The sequence below is a fragment of the Hypanus sabinus genome, chromosome 1 (assembly GCF_030144855.1).
Source record: "Hypanus sabinus isolate sHypSab1 chromosome 1, sHypSab1.hap1, whole genome shotgun sequence".
Lineage (NCBI taxonomy): Eukaryota > Metazoa > Chordata > Chondrichthyes > Myliobatiformes > Dasyatidae > Hypanus > Hypanus sabinus.
In genome coordinates this window covers 118,900,014-118,922,165 of record NC_082706.1, presented here as the reverse complement: position 1 = coordinate 118,922,165, position 22,152 = coordinate 118,900,014, and the positions used below count along the sequence as shown (strand labels likewise).

Below are 22,152 nucleotides of genomic sequence, written 5' to 3'. Positions count from 1 at the left end.
GTGGGTAAGTGTGATTAGTGGAGTGAGATCAGCACAGATATGATGGGCTGAAAGGCCCTTTGTGCTGTACAACTTTATGACGTTAAAAAGTATAAAGCCAGACAATGTACATTTCATATAAATGTGGTAAAACCCCCTTAATAAGACAACTGGGAGACCTGCAAAGATTCAATGAGCTGGCTTTTCAACAAAAAAACTGCTCTTGTAAGGTATGTACCTCTGCAAATTCCATGATTTCCCATCCATTTTGGGGGTAATCTGCCTGAGAGAGGCACTCCCCAGTGCGAGTGCTGGACTGTAAAATTCCTTTATCATTTGTAAATCCATTCAGTAAGGTTAAAACATGGAAATACATTTAGTATTTTTCTTTAATTATTAAAATCATAGTAAACTAAGCTTTCCAGACAGAAGTTTTATTGTAATAATTTGCTGCTGGACATTAGCTATTTATCATATGACCTCCCTCTACTGCAAGATTGCTGCTTACTGCATTACATACACTGTCCATCTTTGTCATTTAAGAACCAGTATTCGGTGTCCATAATAATAAGATTGTCACTTGCTAATTAATGTCACTCCTTCCATTATCACACATTGATTAATATTGCAAGTCCTTTAATTGTGCAATTGGTATTCACAAACTAGTATTATATAATTATAACCTATGATTCCCTCCATAGAACAGTGAGCCTGTCATTTGCTAGCTAATGTGACAGCGGAACTAAAATTTAAATCGTTAACAAATAATAATAGAGACCAGTTTTGATTCCATTCATTATAATAAATGGCTTGGATACTTGATAGATTAATGATATGTTGTGGATAACAAATTATGGTTATAATTTCCCAGGAGCTTCTGCCAGCCCATTGCTGGGAATTCACTGAACATTCAGTAGAAACACTTTCTTTCACAGAACACAAGACAATAGGAGCAAGATTAGGTTAATACCTGGCAAGTTCAAGGTGTGGATATACCAGCACAGCATTATATCAATGATTCTTTGGCCACTGCCGGTATATGAAATTCCAGTTTCCACTGTTGAGCAGCTTTCTCCGGAGGTAACTGGGATTGCCCAGGACTCTCAGTAACATCATCCTCGACGGAAAGAACACCAAGCTTGAAACATGCCCTTGAAATCCTTGAGGAAGAGATCAAGCTGACAAGAGCTAGAGGTAATATAGTGTAGGGACTCTTGTGACCCAAGTGTGCCCTAAGCAGCGGTCATCGTGAAGACCGGGAGGGAGTGGAAGAGACCTTGCGGCAGGCTGAATCTCGGCTGTGGGAGCGGTGACCCGAAGAAGAACCGGCCTGGAAAGCTTCCCAGCCCCCAGGGATGACACGGTTAAGGGGAGGGAGAAGCACAGACTCATCCTGAAGGAAGTGAGAGCAGCCGTAGATGAAGAGAGATCCACCAAGCAGAGGGCATGAAGCATCTGGGAGCTTGGAACTGGTGGGTGAGGCCATGGAAAGGAGAGTGACATGGACTAATCTCCAGTGAGCAGAGCTACACCGAATCAAATTCCTTGTCCAGGAAATATATGGCATCTTACCCAGTCTGTCCAAACTGCATTGCTGGGGGAAGGCTGATGCCCCAGACTGTCTATTGTGTACCAAGAGAGGAACCTTGGAGCACATTCTGATAAACCACATCTCAGTTTCCTGGGTGAGGGTGCCTGATGTTGAAAGACCCAAGATACCAAACATCCCAGGTTACATCACTGATTATGTGTTCAGAGTGTTGTGAGATGCATTCTTCAAAGAAAAAAAATAGGTCAATTGACCTTACAGCTATTCAACACGATAATGGCTGGTCTATCCTACGCCATAGCTTTCCACTGCAGAGTTTTCAAGAATGCAGTTGTAAAGCAGGAATACTTGGTAAGAAATTGAATCTACGTATCCCTACATGTAGGGAAGTATGTTGAAATATGTTGTTTACCCTCAGTAAGAGATGGTAAAATAGATCACCTTGATCAGCAAAGTTGTTTCTAAATGGTAGCAATTATAGCCTGTGGGATATGGATCAATCATCCTGCTTTAAACACTCTGGGGATACACTTCCCACATGCAGGTTAAACAATGCTGCAGACAATCTTTATTAACATCCTTCCGGTTAGTTTTGTTAACAACTTCCAAAGAAATTTTATGGAGTCATCAAGCACTACAACACAAATGTTGCCCTTAAATAAACCCCAAGGCATTCTTCAATTATGTGAAGAACAAAAGGATGACAGGAGTGAAGATAGGACCGATTAGAGATAAAGGTGGGAAGATGTGCCTGGGGCAGTGGAAGTGAGCGAGGTCCCCAATGAATACTTCTCTTCGGTATTCACCAATGAGAGGGAACTTGACGACGGTGAGGACAATATGAGTGAGGTTGATGTTCTGGAGCATATTAATATTAAGGGAGAGGAGGTGTTGGAGTTGTTAAAATACATTAGGACGGATAAGTCCCCGGGGCTTTACGGAATATTCCCCAGGCTGCTCCACGAGGCAAGGGAAGATATTGCTGAACCTCTGGCTAGGATCTTTATGTCCTCGTTGTCCATGGGAATGGTACCAGAGGATTGGAGGGAGGCAAATATTGTTCCCTTGTTCAAAAAAGGTAGTAGGGATAGTCCAGGTAATTACAGACCAGTGAGCCTTATGTCTGTGGTGGGAAAGCTGTTGGAAAGGATTCTTAGAGATAGGATCTACGGGCATTTAGAGAATCATGGTCTGATCAGGGACAGTCAGCATGGCTTTGTGAAGGGCAGATCATGTCTAACAAGCCTGATAGAGTTCTTTGAGGAGGTGACCAGGCATATAGATGAGGGTAGTGCAGTGGATGTGATCTACATGGATTTTAGTAAGGCATTTGACAAGGTTCCACATGGTAGGCTTATTCAGAAATTCAGAAGGCATGGGACCCAGGGAAGTTTGGCCAGGTGGATTCAGAATTGGCTTGCCTGCAGAAGGCAGAGGGTCGTGGTGGAGGGAGTACATTCAGATTGGAGGGTTGTGACTAGTGGTGTCCCACAAGTATCTGTTCTGGGACCTCTACTTTTTGTGATTTTTATTAATGACCTGGATGTGGGGTAGAAGGGTGGGTTGGCAAGTTTGCAGACGACACAAAGGTTGGTGGTGTTGTAGATACTGTAGAGGATTGTCGAAGATTGCAGAGAGACATTGATAGGATGCTGAAGTGGGCTGAGAAGTGGCACATGGCGTTCAACCCGGAGAAGCGTGAGGTGGTACACCTTGGAAGGACAAAACTCCAAGGCAGAGTACAAAGTAAATGGCAGGATACTTGGTAGTGTGGAGGAGCAGAGGGATCTGGGGGTACACGTCCACAGATCCCTGAAAGTTGCCTCACTGGTAGATAGGGTAGTTAAGAAAGCTTATGGGGTGTTAGCTTTCATAAGTCGAGGGATAGAGTGTCAGAGTCACAAAGTAATGATACAGCTGTATAAAACTCTAGTTAGGCCACACTTAGAGTACTGTGTCCAGTTCTGGTCGCCTCACTATAGGAAGGATGTGGAAGCATTGGAAAGGGTACAGAGGAGATTTACCAGGATGCTGCCTGGTTTAGAAAGGATGGATTATGATCAGAGATTAAGGGAGCTAGGGCTTTACTCTTTGGAGAGAAGGAGGATGAGAGGAGACATGATAGAGGTGTACAAGATAGTAAGAAGAATAGACAGAGTGGACAGCCAACTCCTCTTCCCCAGGGCACCACTGCTCAGTACAAGAGGACATGGCTTCAAGGTAAGGGGAGGGAGATTCAAGGGGGATATTAGAGGAAGGTTTTTCACTCAGAGAGTGGTTGGTGCATGGAATGCACCGCCTGAGTCAGTGGTGGAGGCAGACACACTAGTGAAGTTTAGGAGACTACTAGACAGGTATATGGAGGAATTTAAGGTGGGGGGTTATGTGGCAGGCAGGGTTTGAAGGTCAGCACAACATTGTGGGCCGAAGGGTCTGTAATGTGCTGTACTATTTTATGTTCTATAACCAAGAGTTTAAAGTCACATCAAAATTAATGACTTTATTGTTACGACCCTCAGTTATTTTGAAGTTATATGATCCAATCCCGGATGGGCAACCCTCAATTATTTTTTATAGAGTTAGCACGTTGATATTGACTACAGTTCTAATTTTCTGACTTTGAAAGATTTTAGCCACATACCCTTAAATAAGCTGGTGGAAACAGGCAGGTGAGCCCAAGCTCTCTCTCACCATCAACATCTCTCCTGCAAGCCCAAGTTTTACACACCTCGTTCAACTTCTTATCTCCAAGTTGTGTTTTTGTTTGCATCTAAGCAAAGTTGGAGTCAGTCTGGCTACCAACTGACAAATCCAATCATGCTCAACATATGATCAGGAAATGTTATCATGTGCAAGGAGCAATGCCTCAAAAAGCAGCATCCATCTACATGACCCCTATCACGTAAGTCATGCATTGTTCTCATTGCTAGCTTCAAGAAGGAGGTACAGAAGCTTGAAGACATACGCTCAACACATTCATCGATTCAGCAACAACTTCTTCCCCCCTGCCGTCCTATTTCTGAATGGACAGTTTTTTTTCTATTATTATGCATTGCGTTGTACTACTGCTGCAAAGACAACAAATTTCATGACGTATGCCAGTGATATTAAACCCGATTCTTCTTTTCTCTCTTGGTACTATTGTTCAATTCAGCTCTATTGATTCTATCCTTTGTTACTCCCATAGTTGCTGGTGACCATTCTTTGGATTCTTGATTAGGTAATATAAAGCACTTCTTTCAGTGTCTTGGGTTTTAACAATCAATGTAAATACCATATCAAACAATACTAACACTCTAAATCATAAACAGGTGTAACACTTACCCAACAGGCTGGTATATGTCTAGGGGGAAAGGAGATCCAGCCACACACCAATCCCACCTCCCGTACACGCAGGTGCTGTGAGAATCGAGTTTATGCCTCGCGCCCGCCCACAGTATCAAACCCACAACAAATACCGTTATGAAATACACTTTAAAGAGTTTACTAAAATTAAAAGAGTATTAGGCGATACAATATATATGCAAGGGAAAAAAACAAAAAGGCGCCAATTTATCAAAGCTCAGTCAGTTTAGTGCACATCGTTGGAGCTCAAACATCGAACCATTCAACCCCTCGTCGCTTGCCTCCGACCTCCACGTCTTCGCACCTAGGACCACGCCCGGTGGTCTTCCGAGCAATGCAGCGCACATCCTCCTTCCTCGACGTCTTCCTCCCGCTCTCTACCAAAAGCCCGCGAAAAACCCCTCCCAACTTCCCAGCCTCACAAGACAAAATAACATTCCCCATTGGTTAACAAATGAATACAATTACCATATCAACAAGTATAAAGCAAAACAACTGCAAGAGAAACACTTATCAAAGAAGCATTCCTTCTCTAAACAAACCAAAAAAACCCATTTTGAGTAACATACACAGGACATTATACACAGGTATGTGGAGATGATAAAAACTGTTATACTTTTATAGTTTGTCTTTAGAATTTGTTCTCATGCGGCAGAATTGCTGCTCAGCAGAGCTCACACACGTGTTTCCTACCTTGTTGGAATTTCAAAGTTTGCCTCTCCGTCGAGCCTGAAGGCAATCTGCAGTGGGGTGGAACCTTCCACTCTGTTCACACCCTGCAGTGGAACAGAATCCAATTGGAATTGGGTGATGAGGTCAAATCCTGACAGGGCAGGAGAGTAAAAGATCAGAATACAAAAGCAACTGCTGATGATGCTGAAAATGCTTTAAATATTCAGCAGGTCAGGCACTGCTTATGGAGATCACAGTTCTGGTTGTTTACGCTTCAAAAGAACTGGATATCAAACTTTAAGCGTTCACTGTTTCTCTTTTTGCAAATGCTACATCACCTAATGAATAGATAAGGTAATTTTTATTTTTATATGTATTGAAGAATATCGCATCAATTTCAGTCACTAAATGGGCTTCCTCTATGTCAGTGTCAGTTCTACTAAATGGATTATGCATAATACCGTATATAATTAATAGCAACACACACAAAATGCTGGATTTCAGCTCAAAGCATTGACTGTTTATTCATTTCTATAGATGCTGCCTGATCTGCTAAGTTCCTCCAGTACTTGATGTGCATCGCTTTGGAACTCTGTAGAATTTCTCATGTTTAGTACGCTCACGATACAAAAAAAATCTAACATATTAATAAATATCACGTATTTTAACTGAAAGCTTAGCAACTCCACAAGATGATAGTTCTAAAAAATCCAACAACCAACATTCATTGCAAAAAGTTTTAGAGTTTGGAACTTTTTTTTTAAGCTTCTTATTTATTTGGGAAGTTTTACATACATCTTGGTGACTGGAAATCTGCGACTCATAATCGAGCAACAAAGTATTTGCAATGGTTAGTAAGTGACTCAAATTACTGAAAGAAATTCCTGTTATCTCTTTGGTGGCAACATTAATGGCAGATGGATTTTAGCAATTGGTCTTTTGTGAGAATTGTGGCAGGATATTCATTTGCAATGAAGAGGGTAGGTGGTAAAGGATGGAGGGAGTGGAAAAGAAATGTGACAATAGCAGCACCTACAACAGTAGCAGTGATTGTGCTACAGGTCACAAGGATTTGAAATATATTTAAAATCAGTCAAAGTGAGATATGAGGCCCTTCAGATTTCTTTTTCTATGAATATGGGCCAGTCTGGACTGAAGCAAAATTAGATCATCTGAGATTAATTCTATTCTCTATTACAAAAGACATCAAGTGTGTTGTAGGGCACAGCTTCTCTTAACATCTAACAACTTACCTGGTAAATCATCTTGGCCAATCCTAATATTGGGACACACAGTGTTACCATCCAGGCCATTATAGTTGAATTTCTGTTCTACAGCTAGAGAAAAAGGAGCATAATTAGAAATGTGGATAGAATATCATACTTAGAGTCATCTCCACATTCAAAGGTTTCAAAGGTACATTTAATGTCAGGGAAATGTATACAATATACATCCTGAAATGCTTTTTCTTCACAACCATCCACAAAAACAGAAGACAGCCCCAAAAGAATGAATGGCACTTAAATGTTAGAACCCCAAAGTCATTCATCAATGAGATAGTAATTATGAAGTTTTAAATCCCATTGCAGATATTGGATTGTCTCATCTAATTTGATAGTTCAATGCTGTACTGGGGAAGTACACTGTTAACAGTGTTTTTTTTTTGGTATACAAAGACTGCTCTCAAAAGGATGTTAAAGATCTCCTTGGACTCCTAAAAGAGGCAAGCGAATTCTTCTGTCATAAATGCAACCTATTTATCATTTAAATGATTTTAAAACAAAAAGAATGAATTAGGATAATTAAATTAGTGAACAAATCCTTTTGTGAACAATGGACACAGATTTTTCAGCAACTAGCAGGGAAATGGATAAAGAACCTAAATCAAAGGAAGATTATTATCTGCAATTGTAAACAAAGTGTTTTATCGATAATCCCACCACAAAGTATATGTTAACAATCTGTAGATTATATCTAGCCAAAATTAATCTGTTTGTATTTAAAGACTTCATTGTAAAGTGGAAGTAAATGAAATAACCTTGGATATGTACACAATAATACAGATTATCTGTAGATAAAATGGGAGACCGAGGAGACGGATAGAAAGTCAAATAGATAAGCTTTTCTGACCCAAGGGAATGTTTTCTAGGAGTATAATCTGTAACCCATGACAAGTATAATTATAAAACAGTAGTACTCTTAAAGAATGGATCAGAGTGAGCAGAACATTTTGTCATTAGAAATTCATCTACAATGCAGAGAGAATCCGATACATAGTATAAAACAACTGGTCATGAATTGAAGGTTATCAGTTTATATTGGTAAAAGTTGAAGTGTATTTAATATTTCTGCAATAGTTGAGTAATATTGTAAATGTATTTTTGATTAAGCATTACTGTTTGTTTACAAAATGGATTTTTTAATATACAAGTATGTAAATGGCATACATAATTACGCCAGCACGTCATATGTGCGTACCTCATTGAAGAAAAGTAAACTAAGTAGAAATATTTTGCTGGTTCCCTTGTTTTTCCTTTTGATTAGTTTCTGGAATTATAAAGCATAATAAAATGGCCTCCGTAGAGTTGTACAGACCTTTTCCAGAGATTTTTCCCTCTCAATAGCAGGGCAATTCTTTCCCATTGTTCTTTCCCCTTCCAAGATATTTTATGTTGGATGGTTTAAGGAATAGGGTACAGTGTGGTTGATGGAAGGATAAGAGAGGTAATACAGGTCAGATGGGACTGTTGTTCACACTTTCATACACAGTAACACTGACCCTAATACAAATCCATCTTTATGGACCAATTAATCTTTTCAAGTTAATCAATTTTATATGTTAGTTACTTTCAAGCATTTCAAGAGTCACATACATCCTTTAAAAAGATGTTACTTACAACATAACACTGGAGACCAAATTGTAGTCTGAATGGTGACAAACGTTAAAATATACAGCTTCTCCAAGAGTCTCTCCTGTTTATTCCTGGTTCAAGAGAAATTCAAAAATTTTACATAGTATGTGTTCAAAGTCAATTTATTATCAAAGTATGGATACTGTATGTTATCACATACTATCCTGAGATTAATTTTCTTGCAGGCATTTGTAGGAAAAAAGAAACATATGACTCTATTGAGAGATATATGAAGGGCTGTAGTCTGGGCGCAGGTTGATGGAACAAGTCAGATCTATGGTTAAGCATGGACTAGATGGTCCAAACAGTCCGTTTCTGTGCTGCAGTGTTTTATGACTCTATAATAGAATTTCAGAAAAAACTGTACATAGTCAAAGAGCCAATGCCAATGTGCAAAGGCAAGACAAGTTGTCATAAAGCAAACAAAAAAGAACATAAGTTGTAAAGAGTCCTTGAAAGTGAGTCTACAAGTCATAGAATTAGTGCAGAGTACTGGTAAATGATGTTATCTATGCTGGTTCAGCAGCCTGATCACTGGAAGTTAATAACTGCTCTTGAACTTGGTGGGGTGAGACCTAAAGCTTCTGTACCTTCTGCCCGATGTTAGAAATGAGAAGAGGGCATGGACTGGATGGTTGGGATCCTTGATGATGGATACTTTCGTGTGGGACCACTCAATGTAAATAAGATGCAACCTTTTATTTATTATATATATTGTTCACACCAGATAGTCACTCAAATAGAAAACAGTATATTATCAAACCATCAGAAGCAATGTCATTGGCAAGTAGGCTTGACAACTATTCTATATTGTACAGGACTTCTCATACTTTAAAGAAAAGTTGTCTTTCCACGTGAAGAAATCAATGTTTCTTAAGATCAACAAAGGCCAAGGGAGAAATCCCCAGGCTCGTCACATTTCCTTAAACAGAGTGACAAAATCAGAGTTTTCCCTAATGACCTACAGGTTACAAAGGAAGACTCCCACAAATGACAGCAGTGACCTTGATACCAAAAGCCCAGTTGATGGTGGGATGAGGAGATTGCCAGTGTCAGGCCTTGTCACAGAAACTAGTCTTAAGGAGGCATTTGTAGAAAGGTGACATTCTGAAGGACAATGATTTGAGACAGTGGACCAGCAGGAAATATGCAATAACTACATTTAAATTAATCTTCCATGATTTTGCTTCTGAGGATTGACATAAATAATCATAGATAATGTCTTGCCATTCATCCAATCAAACACGATTGGAGAGCAATGATTTATTCTTCACAAATCCACAGTGAGCATCTGAAATCTTTCTAAATGCTTCGACACCCTTCTCACTGATATATCTATAATTTTTAGATGTTTAGTATTAGAAATTCTGGATAAAAGAAAATTAATGGCAAATATAGATTTAATATGTAGATTAGAATGGAGTTCCTAATTTATGCTAAGGTAATTTGAAAACAGCTCAATTTATAAAACGTCCTTATGAAACTTTATGAATATGATGTTCAAACATTCAAATCGCTGAGAGCTGGCACAGTCTGTGGCAGCAGCTTGTGAGCCATTGACCTGAGTAGCACTTGCTCATCCCACCATACACCTTTCCCCAGCTGCCAAGTCTATGTGACATAAGACCCCTGTGCCATTCAAGGCCTTGCCATTTTGGATTAAGACTGCTTGAGGCAGCAAGACAACAAAAAAAGATCCAGGAAAGATTATGGTTGATAGACAAGTTAGTGCCATGTTCAAACATAATATCCTCAATGTAACTCCTTATTAATAATTTTCAATTTAACACTTGGAAAATTCCCAAGGCATGATTAATAATGCTACTTTAAGGCCTCTCCTAACCATGAGAACCACACCTAATTTGAAATATGTCATAAGTTGCAGGCTTTAGAAGTTCTAAAAATTTGTGGACCTCAGGGATATTAGATATCTGTTGCACTTGCCTCTGACATACTGAGTTCTAATTTACATTTACTTTACTACTGAAATCAATAGAACTGAGCATGCAGGAGTTAAATGAAGCCAGAATCTAATGCACTGGCATGTTTTCAGCAATGGTTACCAATGTTTTTTTCATACTGTTTGCAATTCTTCAACTTGCTCTTATTTCTGGCTTTGCTGGCAAATTTGGGATGATGGCAATAAATGTACATTATCCACATTAAGCTAATCCAATGGAATATTTTAAAATGTTAAAATTACCTACAGGCAGACATCGTGCACTGTACCACATTAACAAGACTGTGAACTTAATTAATCTTTGTCCATTCTCATCCAGCAATTTCCACGCTCCCAACATGTTCCCAGTGGCCATGATCAAACTTACTTTATGCACGTTAGTTGTTCAAGGTGACTGCTTCCTCTTATCAATACCTTAACTGTTCTACCCTATAATGTGACATTCATCCTGACAGAGAGTAAATCACAGTGAGAGCCATTATGTGACAAGACACAACTAAATCCAAGTTCACCTCTTCAAGGACACAGTGGTAGATTTGTGGCAGCAATAAAAGAGTAAAAAATAAATTCCTCCAAATCATTTAACAAGTAGCAAATTGAAATAACAGAAAATTTTTCATTTTCTGTTATATGAGGTACAAGGTGAAAAACCAATATTTTTTTCTGGTTATCTCATCAAGATCCATTCAAAAGAATAATTTGATTTTGAAATTCATGAGACAGAAAAAGGGCTTCTGCTGTCTATATAGGGTTTGAGAACTACCCTTTGATCTCTACTCTTCATACTTCTTCACTGAGCTTTTATTAATTCACTTGTTAATCTAAACAAGTAACTGACATTGTTTTGTGACAATGGAGCTTACTTCAAAAGATGTATCAAGTGTCTACTTATACCTACCTATATAATAAGCAGCACATTTTAAAATAAAATAATGGGTGTGTTTGATTTACTTTTGGAAAGGTATTATTCTAATGCACCTGAAACAACACCTGCCTGCTCCACCGCTCCATTTCAAAAATAAAATTAAACTAAGATTTCCAAACAACAGTTGTATCATTCTCTCTTCAGGTAACTTCTAACCTCTCAGGTAAATTCGTGTTTACTCATTCAGAGAACATGTGCTATGGTTTTGGTTTTAACACCACGGCAAATATCACTTCATAGGTATGTCTTTAATTTTTTTTTTACACAGACTTCCTAGCAACCATAAACTAACTGTGCATTGGATTATTTTTCTCTGGGAATATCTACAAAATTTGGTCATATAAACGCTCCTCGATTTTCTTGGTTAGAATACTGATATAGCCTTACAAAAATAATACTAGCCCATGGTATATCATCAAATAAATGGAAAATAAAATGAGGCCAATGCCTCATTTTTAGTCAGTCATTTTTCTCAATTGTTTTAAATTTATAAATGCAGCTTTTGTGATGTTACTTTTTCTTGAAGAACTGATATATAATGCATCTGTATTGGAATTCCTACCTTGATTCCTGAAACAAAGATAATCCCATACTCGTTTCCTATTGCTATCCAGGCAACTGGGGTTAGAAGCAGAGAAGGCGACGTTTTGGTGCGCCGAGCAAGGTTGCGGACTGATTGGTGGCGCAGGGCGAGATTCCGGGGAGGCTGAGCACCATCGCCCGCGGCGAAATCTGCGACCCTACGTCTTCCCATTGGCTGCCAATTTCACCAGGAGACCTCGTAGTCTCCAACTTTTTTCAATAAACTTCCCCTCCTCTGTCACACCAAGTTGAGTACAAAGGTAAACCACGGAAAGGTTTTAATTTGCTGCAATTTTTATGACGCATTCCTCATCAATTCAGTCTTTTGTTTGATGCAAGAACAAATTTGCTTTTGATGTCAGGGTGCGGGCAGTAGCGTAATGTCGAGTGCATGGTGGAGAATATAAAGTACAGTAAGAAGATTTGAAGCGATGATCAAATACAACATCTATTAGTCCTGTTTAAAACAGTGGTCTGCATTCGAACGGATTTCACGGGGTCGTTTTGTTTTCTCCCATTAATTAGTTTCAGACTCTTCGATGAATTGCACGAATAGACCTTCAAAATACCAATCACAACAGAGTCCTGCTACCGTACTGCCACTCAGCTGGAAAGGGTCAGACAGTAAGTGCCTAAATAAAATGAAAAGCGAAGAAAATGACGCGAGGAGAAGAATGATTTATATTTAGAAGTTATAATAAATCCCTATTAAAATATTATGACATGAGGCAGGTTGTGCAGAGCTGAGGTAAGCTCACTGAGCATTAATAAGATCATTTAATTAATAAAATTAATGCAGGTTAATAAAGTTAGATAGGCGAATTACATTTAAGCATATGACAGTAATCAAGAAGACATAATTTGCTAAAAAAAAATACATTAGCCTAATATGAAAAAGGACAAAAGGAAAAGTGCCCAGGCATGGATTATCAGAAAAACTAAAGGCGACATTGAATCACCAAAAGCAAGAGTTCCGTGGGTAGGTAGTGTGTGGCAATAGAAACCGATGTCCCATGAATTAGCTAAAAGAATGTAAACTAAGATCCATTAAATTCCATTGTGTTCAATTACCTGCGTATTTCTAGACTTTTCTGTTTTTTTTATTTCAAATGGTAAGCATCTGCAATATTTTCCTGTTGAAAAGTTAATCAAGACTGACATTCATGAATGATATGTTGTAGCCTCTGTTGCTGATAAACTCTGAGTAGCATCAGTTAAAGACAGGATCATTGTTAATCTTGATTCTATCAACGTCCCATTTGCACCTTTGGGACGTTGCTTTGCCTCACACATGCTGAATGCACCAAAGGTGGATGTGATCCAACACAATATTACATTTGGATGCTTCTGGTATGGAAGAAGTAAAAGAAGAAAGAAGTTGAAAATCCACTTATATTGAAAGGAAAACATGATGAAGGAAATAGAGTACTTAATGCTAGCAATATAGGAATAATAAAAGTTCCTTCTCAGGTCAAGTGCATAATAGAAGGCTTGAACTTTTAGTTATTATAAATTAGCTGGACTGCAAGTGACAATGGCCTAGATAATGCTCAGTGAAGCCCAATACCTGCATAAATTGTCTGCATTCCCCGCTGTCTGGTCATAGCTCTTTCATACCTGATGCTGAACTCTCTTGACAGGGACCATGCTGGAATGACTCAGTGAGATTCTGTGTGGCTGCGTGGTCCAATTACACAGACTAAATACATTCTTTTTTTAAAAACTTTTTTTATTGCATTTTTAAGTAGTTACAAAATGAAGTGTGAAAAAAAAATGTATATTACCCTTCCCCCCTCCCCTCAACCCCTCCCCTCTAACTGCCCTATAGGAAAAAAAAGAAAAAGAAAGAAAAAAAAAAGAAAGAAAGATTGCCTGGTTGTTGGAAGATCTCCACATGCTCCATGGAATTCGTAATAACTTTAATATGTATATTTATTTCTTTCCCCAAATAACCAATTGTTTCATCTTCAGAGCATCTATAGATTTAATCCTGTCTTTTGTAAATAAGGGCTCCAAATTTTCAGAAATGTTTCATATTTATCTTAAATTATGTATTTTTTTCTAATGGAATACAACCATAGATTTCTTTCTTCCAAGAGTCTATACTTAAATACATATCTGATTTCCAAGTAACTGCAATAGCTTTTTTGGCTACTGCCAGTGCAATTTTTATAAATTTTTTCTGATATTTATTTAGTTTGAGTTTCGGTTTTATCCCTTCAATATCACCTAATAAGAGTAATATTGGATTATGAGGAAATTGTGTTCCTGTAATTTGTTCCAGTAAAAGTCTTAAATTTGTCCAAAAAGGTTGAATTTTAGAGCAAGACAATGTAGAATGTACCAGTTTCCTGGTTACATCGGAAACACTGATCCGATAAGTTTGGATTTAATTTATTTATTTTTTGTGGTGTAATATATAATTGATGTAGAAAATTATACTGCACTAATCTTAACCGAACATTTATTGTATTTGTCATACTATCAAGACATAGTCTTGACCAATTTGTTTCTTCAATTTTAATATTCAAATCACTTTACCATTTTTGTCTTGACTTATGGACTCCTTGTTTAATTGCCTGTTTTTGAATCAAATTATACATACAAGATATAATTTTTTAAATATTTCCTTTTTGAATTAAAATTTCTATTTCATTAGGTTTCGGCAATAACATTGTTTGACCTAATTTTTCTCTTAAATAAGCCCTTAATTGAAAGTAACAAAATAAAGTGTTATTTGATACTTTATATTTATTCTTTAATTGATCAAATGACATTAATATACCTCCTTCAAAACAATTCCCTATATATCTAATCCCTTTTTGAATCCAATTATATAAAAGTTGATTGTCCATTGTGAAAGGAATAAGTCTATTTTTTTGTCTCATCATCAACATTTATCTTATTCCATAAGTCAATCAAATGTTTTAATATAGGAGATTCTTTCTTTTCCCGTATCCATTTAGAATCCCATTTGTATATAAAATCTTCTGGTACGTTTTCTCCTATTTTATCTAGTTCTATTCTAATCCATGCCGGTTTATCTTTCTCGAAAAAAGATGCTATAAATCTAAGTTGATTTGCTTTATAATAATTCTTAAAATTTGGAAGTTGTAATCCTCCTAGATCAAATTTCCATGTCAATTTTTCCAACAATATTCTTGACATCTTACCTTTCCAGAGAAATTTCCTCACATATTTGTTTAACTCTTGAAAAAACTTCTGGGGTAATTGTATTGGTAATGATTGAAATAAATATTGTAGTCTAGGGAATATATTCAATGTTATAGTATTTACTTTACCTACTAATGTTAGTGGTAATGCCATCCATTTATCAAGATCTTCCTGAATTTTTTTCAAAAGTGGTAAATAATTTAATTTGTATAAGTTTTTTATGTCATTATCAACTCTTATACCTAAATATTTTATATCATTTGCTGGCCATCTAAATTGAGTTATTAATCGACATTGATTATAATCTCCTTTAGTAAGAGGTAAAATTTCACTTTTATCCCAATTTATTTTATAACCCGATATTTTCCCATATTCTTTTAATCTATAATTTGCGTAGTGAATGTAATGGATCTGTTAAATAAAGTAGAAAATCATCAGCAAATAAGTTAAGCTTGTATTCTTCCTGATTAACTCTGAAACCCTTAATATCTGGGTCCATTCTAATTAATTCAGCTAGTGGTTCTATTGCCAACACAAACAAAGCAGGTGATAATGGGCAACCTTGCCTAGTTGATCTTGTTAACTGAAATGATGTTGAAATTTGACCATTTGTCACTACTTTAGCTTTGGGATTAGTATTTAAGGTTTTAATCCATTTTATAAATGATGTTCCTAATCCATATTTTTCCAATACCTTAAATAAAAAATCCTATTCCAATCTATCAAATGCTTTTTCTGCATCTAAAGCAACTGCCACACTCATTTCCCCCTTCTTTTGCGCTAAATGGATTATACTAAATAACCGGGTTACATTATCAGCCGATTGTCTATTTTTGATAAATCCTGTTTGATCCATATGCACTAATTTTGGTAAGCATTTAGATAATCTATTAGATAAGATTTTTGCTATTATTTTATAATCGGTGTTTAATAAAGAAATAGGTCTATATGATGCTGGTTTTAAAAGGTCTCTATCTTTTTTTGGCAATACTATTAAAATAGCTGTTGAAAAAGATTCTGGAAGTTTATGCGTTATTTCCGCTTGATATATTAAATCCATAAAAGGAGGAATTAATAAATCTTTAAACTTTTTATAAAATTCAGGTGGAAAACCATCTTCTCCTGGAGATTTATTACTTTGAAGTGATCCCAAAGCTTCTTCAACTTCCTTCAATGTAAAAGGCTTATCTAATCCCTTCTGTTCTTCTGTATTTAATTTTGGAAGAGTTATTTGTGATAAAAATTCTTCTATCTTAACGTCATCATTCTTTGATTCTGATTTAAACAACTCAGAATAAAAATTCTTAAAAGCCTCATTAATTTCTAGAGGCTTATAAGTAATTTCATTCACTTTTGTTCGAATTGCATTTATTGTTTTGGAAATCTGATCTGCTTTTAACTGCCATGCAAGAACTTTATGTGATCTTTCACCTAGTTCATAATATCTCTGTTTAGTTCTCATAATTGCTTTTTCTGTTCGATATGTCTGGAGTGTATTATATTTTAACTTCTTATTAATAAGTTGTCTTCGTTTTTCTTCTGTCATATTTCTTTGAGTTCTTTTTCTAATTTTATAATCTTTTTCCAATTGATCTATTTCTATCATATATTCCTTCTTAATTTTAGAAGTATAACTTATTATCTGGCTTCTCAAATATGCTTTCATTGCTTCCCACAATATAAATTTATCATCAACTGAATGTAAATTTGTATCTAAAAAGAACTGAATCTGCTTTTTCATAAAATCACAAAAATCTTGACGTTTTAGTAGAATTGAATTAAATCTCCATCTATAAATTGATTCCTCTTTATCTCATTATCATTGTCATTATTAAAAGAGAGTGATCAGACAATATTCTTGCTTTATATTCCACATTTTTCACTCTATCTTGAGTATTTGTTGATAATAGGAAAAAATCTATCCTTGAGTGTGTTTTATGTCTATTTGAATAAAATGAATAATCCCTTTCTTTTGGATTGATTCTTCTCCAAATATCAATCAAATTTAAATCTTTCATCAATGATAGAGTTAATTTTGCTACTTTTGATTTTGTAATAGCCTTTGTTGATCTATCTAAAACTGGATCTAAACAAAAATTAAAATCTCCACCTATTAATATTTTATCATGTGCGTTAGCCAAATTCAAAAAGACCTGTATAAATTTTACATCATTTTCATTTGGTGCATAAATATTCATAAGGGTCCATAGTTCTGAAAAAATTTGACAATGTATAATTAAATATCTTCCTGCCGAATCAGTTAATACATTTTGTATTTTAATTGGTAAATTTTTATTAACCAAAATTGCAACTCCTCTCGCCTTTGAGTTAAATGAAGCTGCAATAACATTTCCAACCCAGTCTCTTTTTAATTTCTGATGTTCTATATCCGTTAAATGAGTTTCTTGTAAGAAAGCTATATCTATTTTCATTTTTTTAATATATGTTAAAATTCTTTTTCTTTTTATTGGTCCATTAAGCCCATTACCATTAAAACTTAAAAAATTCAATAGATTAGTCATTATTTTTAATTATGTTACTCCAATCTATAATAATACCTAATCTTTCAACTTTCATTGTATCTTGGGAAATCTTTTTAGAAGTCTCCATGTTGCTATGTGTGTCCCCACCAATCATCCAGGCAAAAGAATAGAAGAAAAATAGAAAATAAAGAAAAAAACAAAATACCCCCTACTAATGTTGTGAAAGAAAAAAAACACAACATTATCCCCCTCTGTTGTACGGTTCATGGCGATCGCCATGATTACACACGTGAATCCCGTAGTAACCAATTCAAAGCTCCACAGCCCCCCTACAACATAAAAAGTATATATATAAAAAAACATACTATTCTCAATTAATATTACTAAAATTTTACTTTTCTCCCTTATATCATCCTTAAATGTCCATCAGTTCCATTCGCTATCTCTGTCTTCGTCTTTAACCATTACATTTAAAGTCTCTACGTTTAAATACCGAAGAGATGGGAGTTTTTGTGCGAACACCTCCGCTTCTCGATAATCAGGAAAAAATCTTCTTCCCTCCTCCAAAAAAATTATCAGTGTTGCTGGGTGACGCATTAAAAACTTATAACCTTTTTTCCATAAAACATTTTTAGCTGGATTGAATTCTTTCTTTCTCTTCAAAAGGTTATAACTTATATCAGGATAAAAAAGAACTGGTTTCTCTGCTATCATCAATGGACCTTTTCTTCTTTTAGCACCTTGGGCAGCTGCCCTCAAAATCTTTTCTTTATCCTGGTATCTTAAACATCTCATCAAAATTGATCGTGGAATTTGATCATCTTGAGATCTTTGTTAAGGCTCTGTGCACCCTTTCAATCTCAATTGAAGTTTCTTCTCCCATTTCCAATTTTTCAGGAGTCAATTTTTGAAAAAAACTTTATTGGGTCTTCTCCTTCGGTACCTTCTTTAAGTCCAACAATTTTAATATTGTTGCGTCTACTAAAATTTTCGAGCTTATCAATTTTTCCCACGAGTTGTTTTCTTTCTGATGTCCAGGCATCATTATCATCTTCCATCTTCTTCATTCTTCCATCCATTTCTTCCATTTTGACTTCCAAATCTGTAATTTTAAACATAGCCTCCATATTTGTTATTTTTTCTTTAATTACTTTTAATGCATTTAATTTTTCTAATTTATGCATTATTTGCCTCAAAGTCTTTTTTGTATTTTCAGAGGAACTTTCATCTCCATCTTCGTCTGATTTTTCCAGAGTCCGGCACTCTCTCAGATTCACTTTCACTGTCGGTTTCAGTCGCTGCTGGGTTTTGTAGTTCTGGTTGCGCTCGTTTGCGCATGCTCGTTCCTTTACGCTTGCGCAGTTCTCGTTGATCCTTTCCTTTAGAAATGGCTGATGCTGCCGCGGTCTCCTGTTCTGTTTCACCGGTGGTGTGTTGTACCTGAGTCCGCGGTTCTTCGGTAGAAGTAGGCCTTGATTCTGTTCCAACTTGAGCGGTCTTCGCAGTAGTAGTTTTCTTCATCCTCTGTTTATAAGGCATAGCTTAAAACAATCCAGAGTAGTTTATGAGTAACCTTAAAAAAGTATTGATTAACTTTTCTTCACTTAAACATTAATTTATTAACTTTTTTACGGCAGGGCTGAGTTCCAGCGTCTCGATCCTACGTCATCACATGACGTCCCCCACTAAATACATTCTTGAGGAGGTAATTGGGTAACAAGGATGTCAACAGAACAACCAGTGTCCAAAATGCTTCTGAAAACCTTTAAAAAGTTACAGAACTTAAGCTTTCAAAGTTGTCTTTTTTAAGGTTTCTGAATGTTCATGAAGTTCAGATTTATTGATTTTATTGCAATCAAATCATTGGTGTGTTACAGATGAAGGAGGTCATTGAGCCTATTGTTTCCAAGATGAACAAATTCTCTCTTTATTATATTAGAATCTTTATGACTCTCACTCTTCAAGTATTTATTCAGGTACGTATTAAAATGGGATGAGGGTTTCAGCTTTCACCATCAATTCAGAAGGTAAATTGATTTTTTATCAATTCTTTCTAAGCCTTCTACCAATTAATCAAACAGTTTTCCCAGATTGTTATTGTCCCTGCTAGGGGAAATAGAGTTGAGCTGTTGACTCTGTATATCTCTCATAACATTATATCCCTTATTATCACATCCCTCGGTATTCTTGTTCTACAGCAAGTGATCCTAGCCTTGTTGATCTCTGAATGTATAACACTAACATTAATTCTATCCATAGAATCTCCTGGGATTCACCCTGCCTGCCAAATCTTTCTCAAGTCTCCTTTTTACCCTAACTTCTCTCTTAAATGCTTATAGCTAAAGTTCTACAACCCATAATCTCAGCTCATCCAATGAAGACAGTAACTTCTTATTTATCTATTCCGTAACATTCTGCACACTTGTTAACCAAATAGCATTCTTCTTCTTCTACCAGTTATGTTTAATGACTGTTGGCAGACCAATGTAAGGGGTGTTACTGCCACCTACCAAACACCATACAAGCACATCAAATGCTTTTCATCTAGAAAGTCTTCCACCACTGCCCCTTTCACAATTGTATCACTTAAACCCCATATTGTACTGTGAGCATTAAATTCCCTGATTATTAGCTAACAAATTCCTAATATTCCATTGTAAGGTTAAAAATAGAAAAAAAAGAGGAAAAAGACTAACAATTGTTCTCTGACTATTTCCTAATAAATTTCTAGTATTTTTTTCTGTCCTAATTTTAGTTTGCATAGTACAATTTACCACAACTGCCATGAAACTAACAAAAGTTAGTTTATCAATAATCAACAAATACTTTGTTATAAAATCATGTACTTTACACACTGACTAATCTACAGTATCTGTGCTCTGGATTTTAATAGGTCCTATTGACACAGTCCTCTGTACTTTCTACGGAACCTTTGCATATAATATGCTAATTTTTACCCTTATAAGCTGCACTTCCACAGCTTTCTCATATCGAGAACACCCTGAATAAGCAGAGCAATGTTCCCCTCCACGATTGCTACATTTTGACCTAACACCTTCAGCACAATCACCATTATCATGGTCTCCAGCATAACTACAACACTGCTTTTTACCCCTATCCCCTATACACAGCTGCTGCATGACCAAACATCTGTAAACATCTTTGGGGGGGGGGGAAAGAACAGAGACTCTAATAATATAATTCATATTACCTAAATTAACTAACCCTATCTGGAAATCTTTTTCCAACAAATTTAATTAACACTGATAAGCCATCTGTGCTCCACCATGAAACCCTTTTAAACATTTAGCATCAACAACTTTTCCCAAATAAATTGTTTTAACTTAGTCTATGGACACATTTACAGCAGGAGTTCCTAACTTTTTTTTTATGCCATGGACCAATACCATTAAGCAAGGAGTCTGTGGAGAACCCCTTATCCTGTGATTATTCCCCAAAACCATGGTTGTTCAATAAAATACGTTGGTGTTACTTTCCTTACATCCACAGCTTTTAACCCTAAAGCTTTCTCACATTGCTCACTATCTTTACAAAACATTAAGGAGTGCCCCATCTTTTAAAGGGCTTGCACCCACAATATTTCCTAACACTTCTTTCAAATCCTTAGTTAATTTAATTGGATTAATATCAGAAACAGGTCCATATTCAAAACTCTGCAATACCTTAAACTCTTCCTTCCTTCTTTTATTTAAATCCTGTCTACTGCCTTTATTGCTGGGCGATAAGCTACTGCCCTTCACTTCCCAGAAACCTGCCATTGGCCTTTCTCCATACACCACCCTCACCCAGTACCATCTCCCATTTGCTACCTCTGTCTTCTTTGTCACTTCCTGACATTTCTACCCTCCTTCTTCCCTCAATTCCCAGCCTAGCCATGTCTCCCTACTGCCTCTTCTTCTACATATTTGACTATCTAACTGTTTGTCATGCTATCACTTGTCTTGTTTGCCACCTCACACTTCTTCAGGCTGAAGGTTAAAGTATAAATATAAAGTACATTTATTATCAAAGTACATACACATTTTACATCCTTGGGATTCATCTGCTAACAGGTATTCACGAAACAAAGAAACCCCCAAAAAAAATTGAAGAAGAAGACCATTGAACACCCAATATGCACTATATTGGAAGGATATATAGGAATATATTCCTCACTATAGGAAGGATGTGGAAGCATTGGAAAAGGTACAGAGGAGATTTACCAGGATGCTGCCTGATTTAGAGAGTATGGATTATGATCAGAGATTAAGGGAGCTAGGGCTTTACTCTTTGGAGAGAAGGAGGATGAGAGGAGACATGATAGAGGTGTACAAGATATTAAGAGGAATAGACAGAGTGGACAGCCAGCGCCTCTTCCCCAGGGCACCGCTGCTCAGTACAAGAGGACATGGCCTTAAGTTAAGGGGAGGGAAGTTCAAGGGGGATATTAGAGGAAGGTTTTTCACTCAGAGAGTGGTTGGTACATGGAATGCACCGACTGAGTCAAAGGTGGAGGCGGACACACTAGTGAAGTTTAAGAGACTACTGGACAGGTATATGGAGGAATTTAA

General features: G+C 36.5%; 1 protein-coding gene across 5 annotated transcripts in view; it reads right to left on the bottom strand.

Moving 5' to 3' along the window:
• Nucleotides 1-12,394, bottom strand: part of LOC132397074 (collagen alpha-1(IX) chain-like) — a 117,602-nt gene extending 105,208 nt beyond the window's left edge. For all 5 annotated transcript variants that reach the window (XM_059975334.1, XM_059975344.1, XM_059975338.1 and 2 more), the window contains exons 1-4: nucleotides 11,905-12,394; nucleotides 8,443-8,528; nucleotides 6,799-6,882; nucleotides 5,567-5,696 (exon numbers count right to left, since the gene is read on the bottom strand). In XM_059975334.1, coding sequence (XP_059831317.1) covers nucleotides 5,567-5,696; nucleotides 6,799-6,882; nucleotides 8,443-8,528; nucleotides 11,905-11,933 — 329 coding nt within the window. In that variant the 5' untranslated portion in view covers nucleotides 11,934-12,394. The remainder of the gene's footprint in view (nucleotides 1-5,566; nucleotides 5,697-6,798; nucleotides 6,883-8,442; nucleotides 8,529-11,904) is intronic.
• Between the last annotated feature and the right edge of the window lie 9,758 nt (nucleotides 12,395-22,152).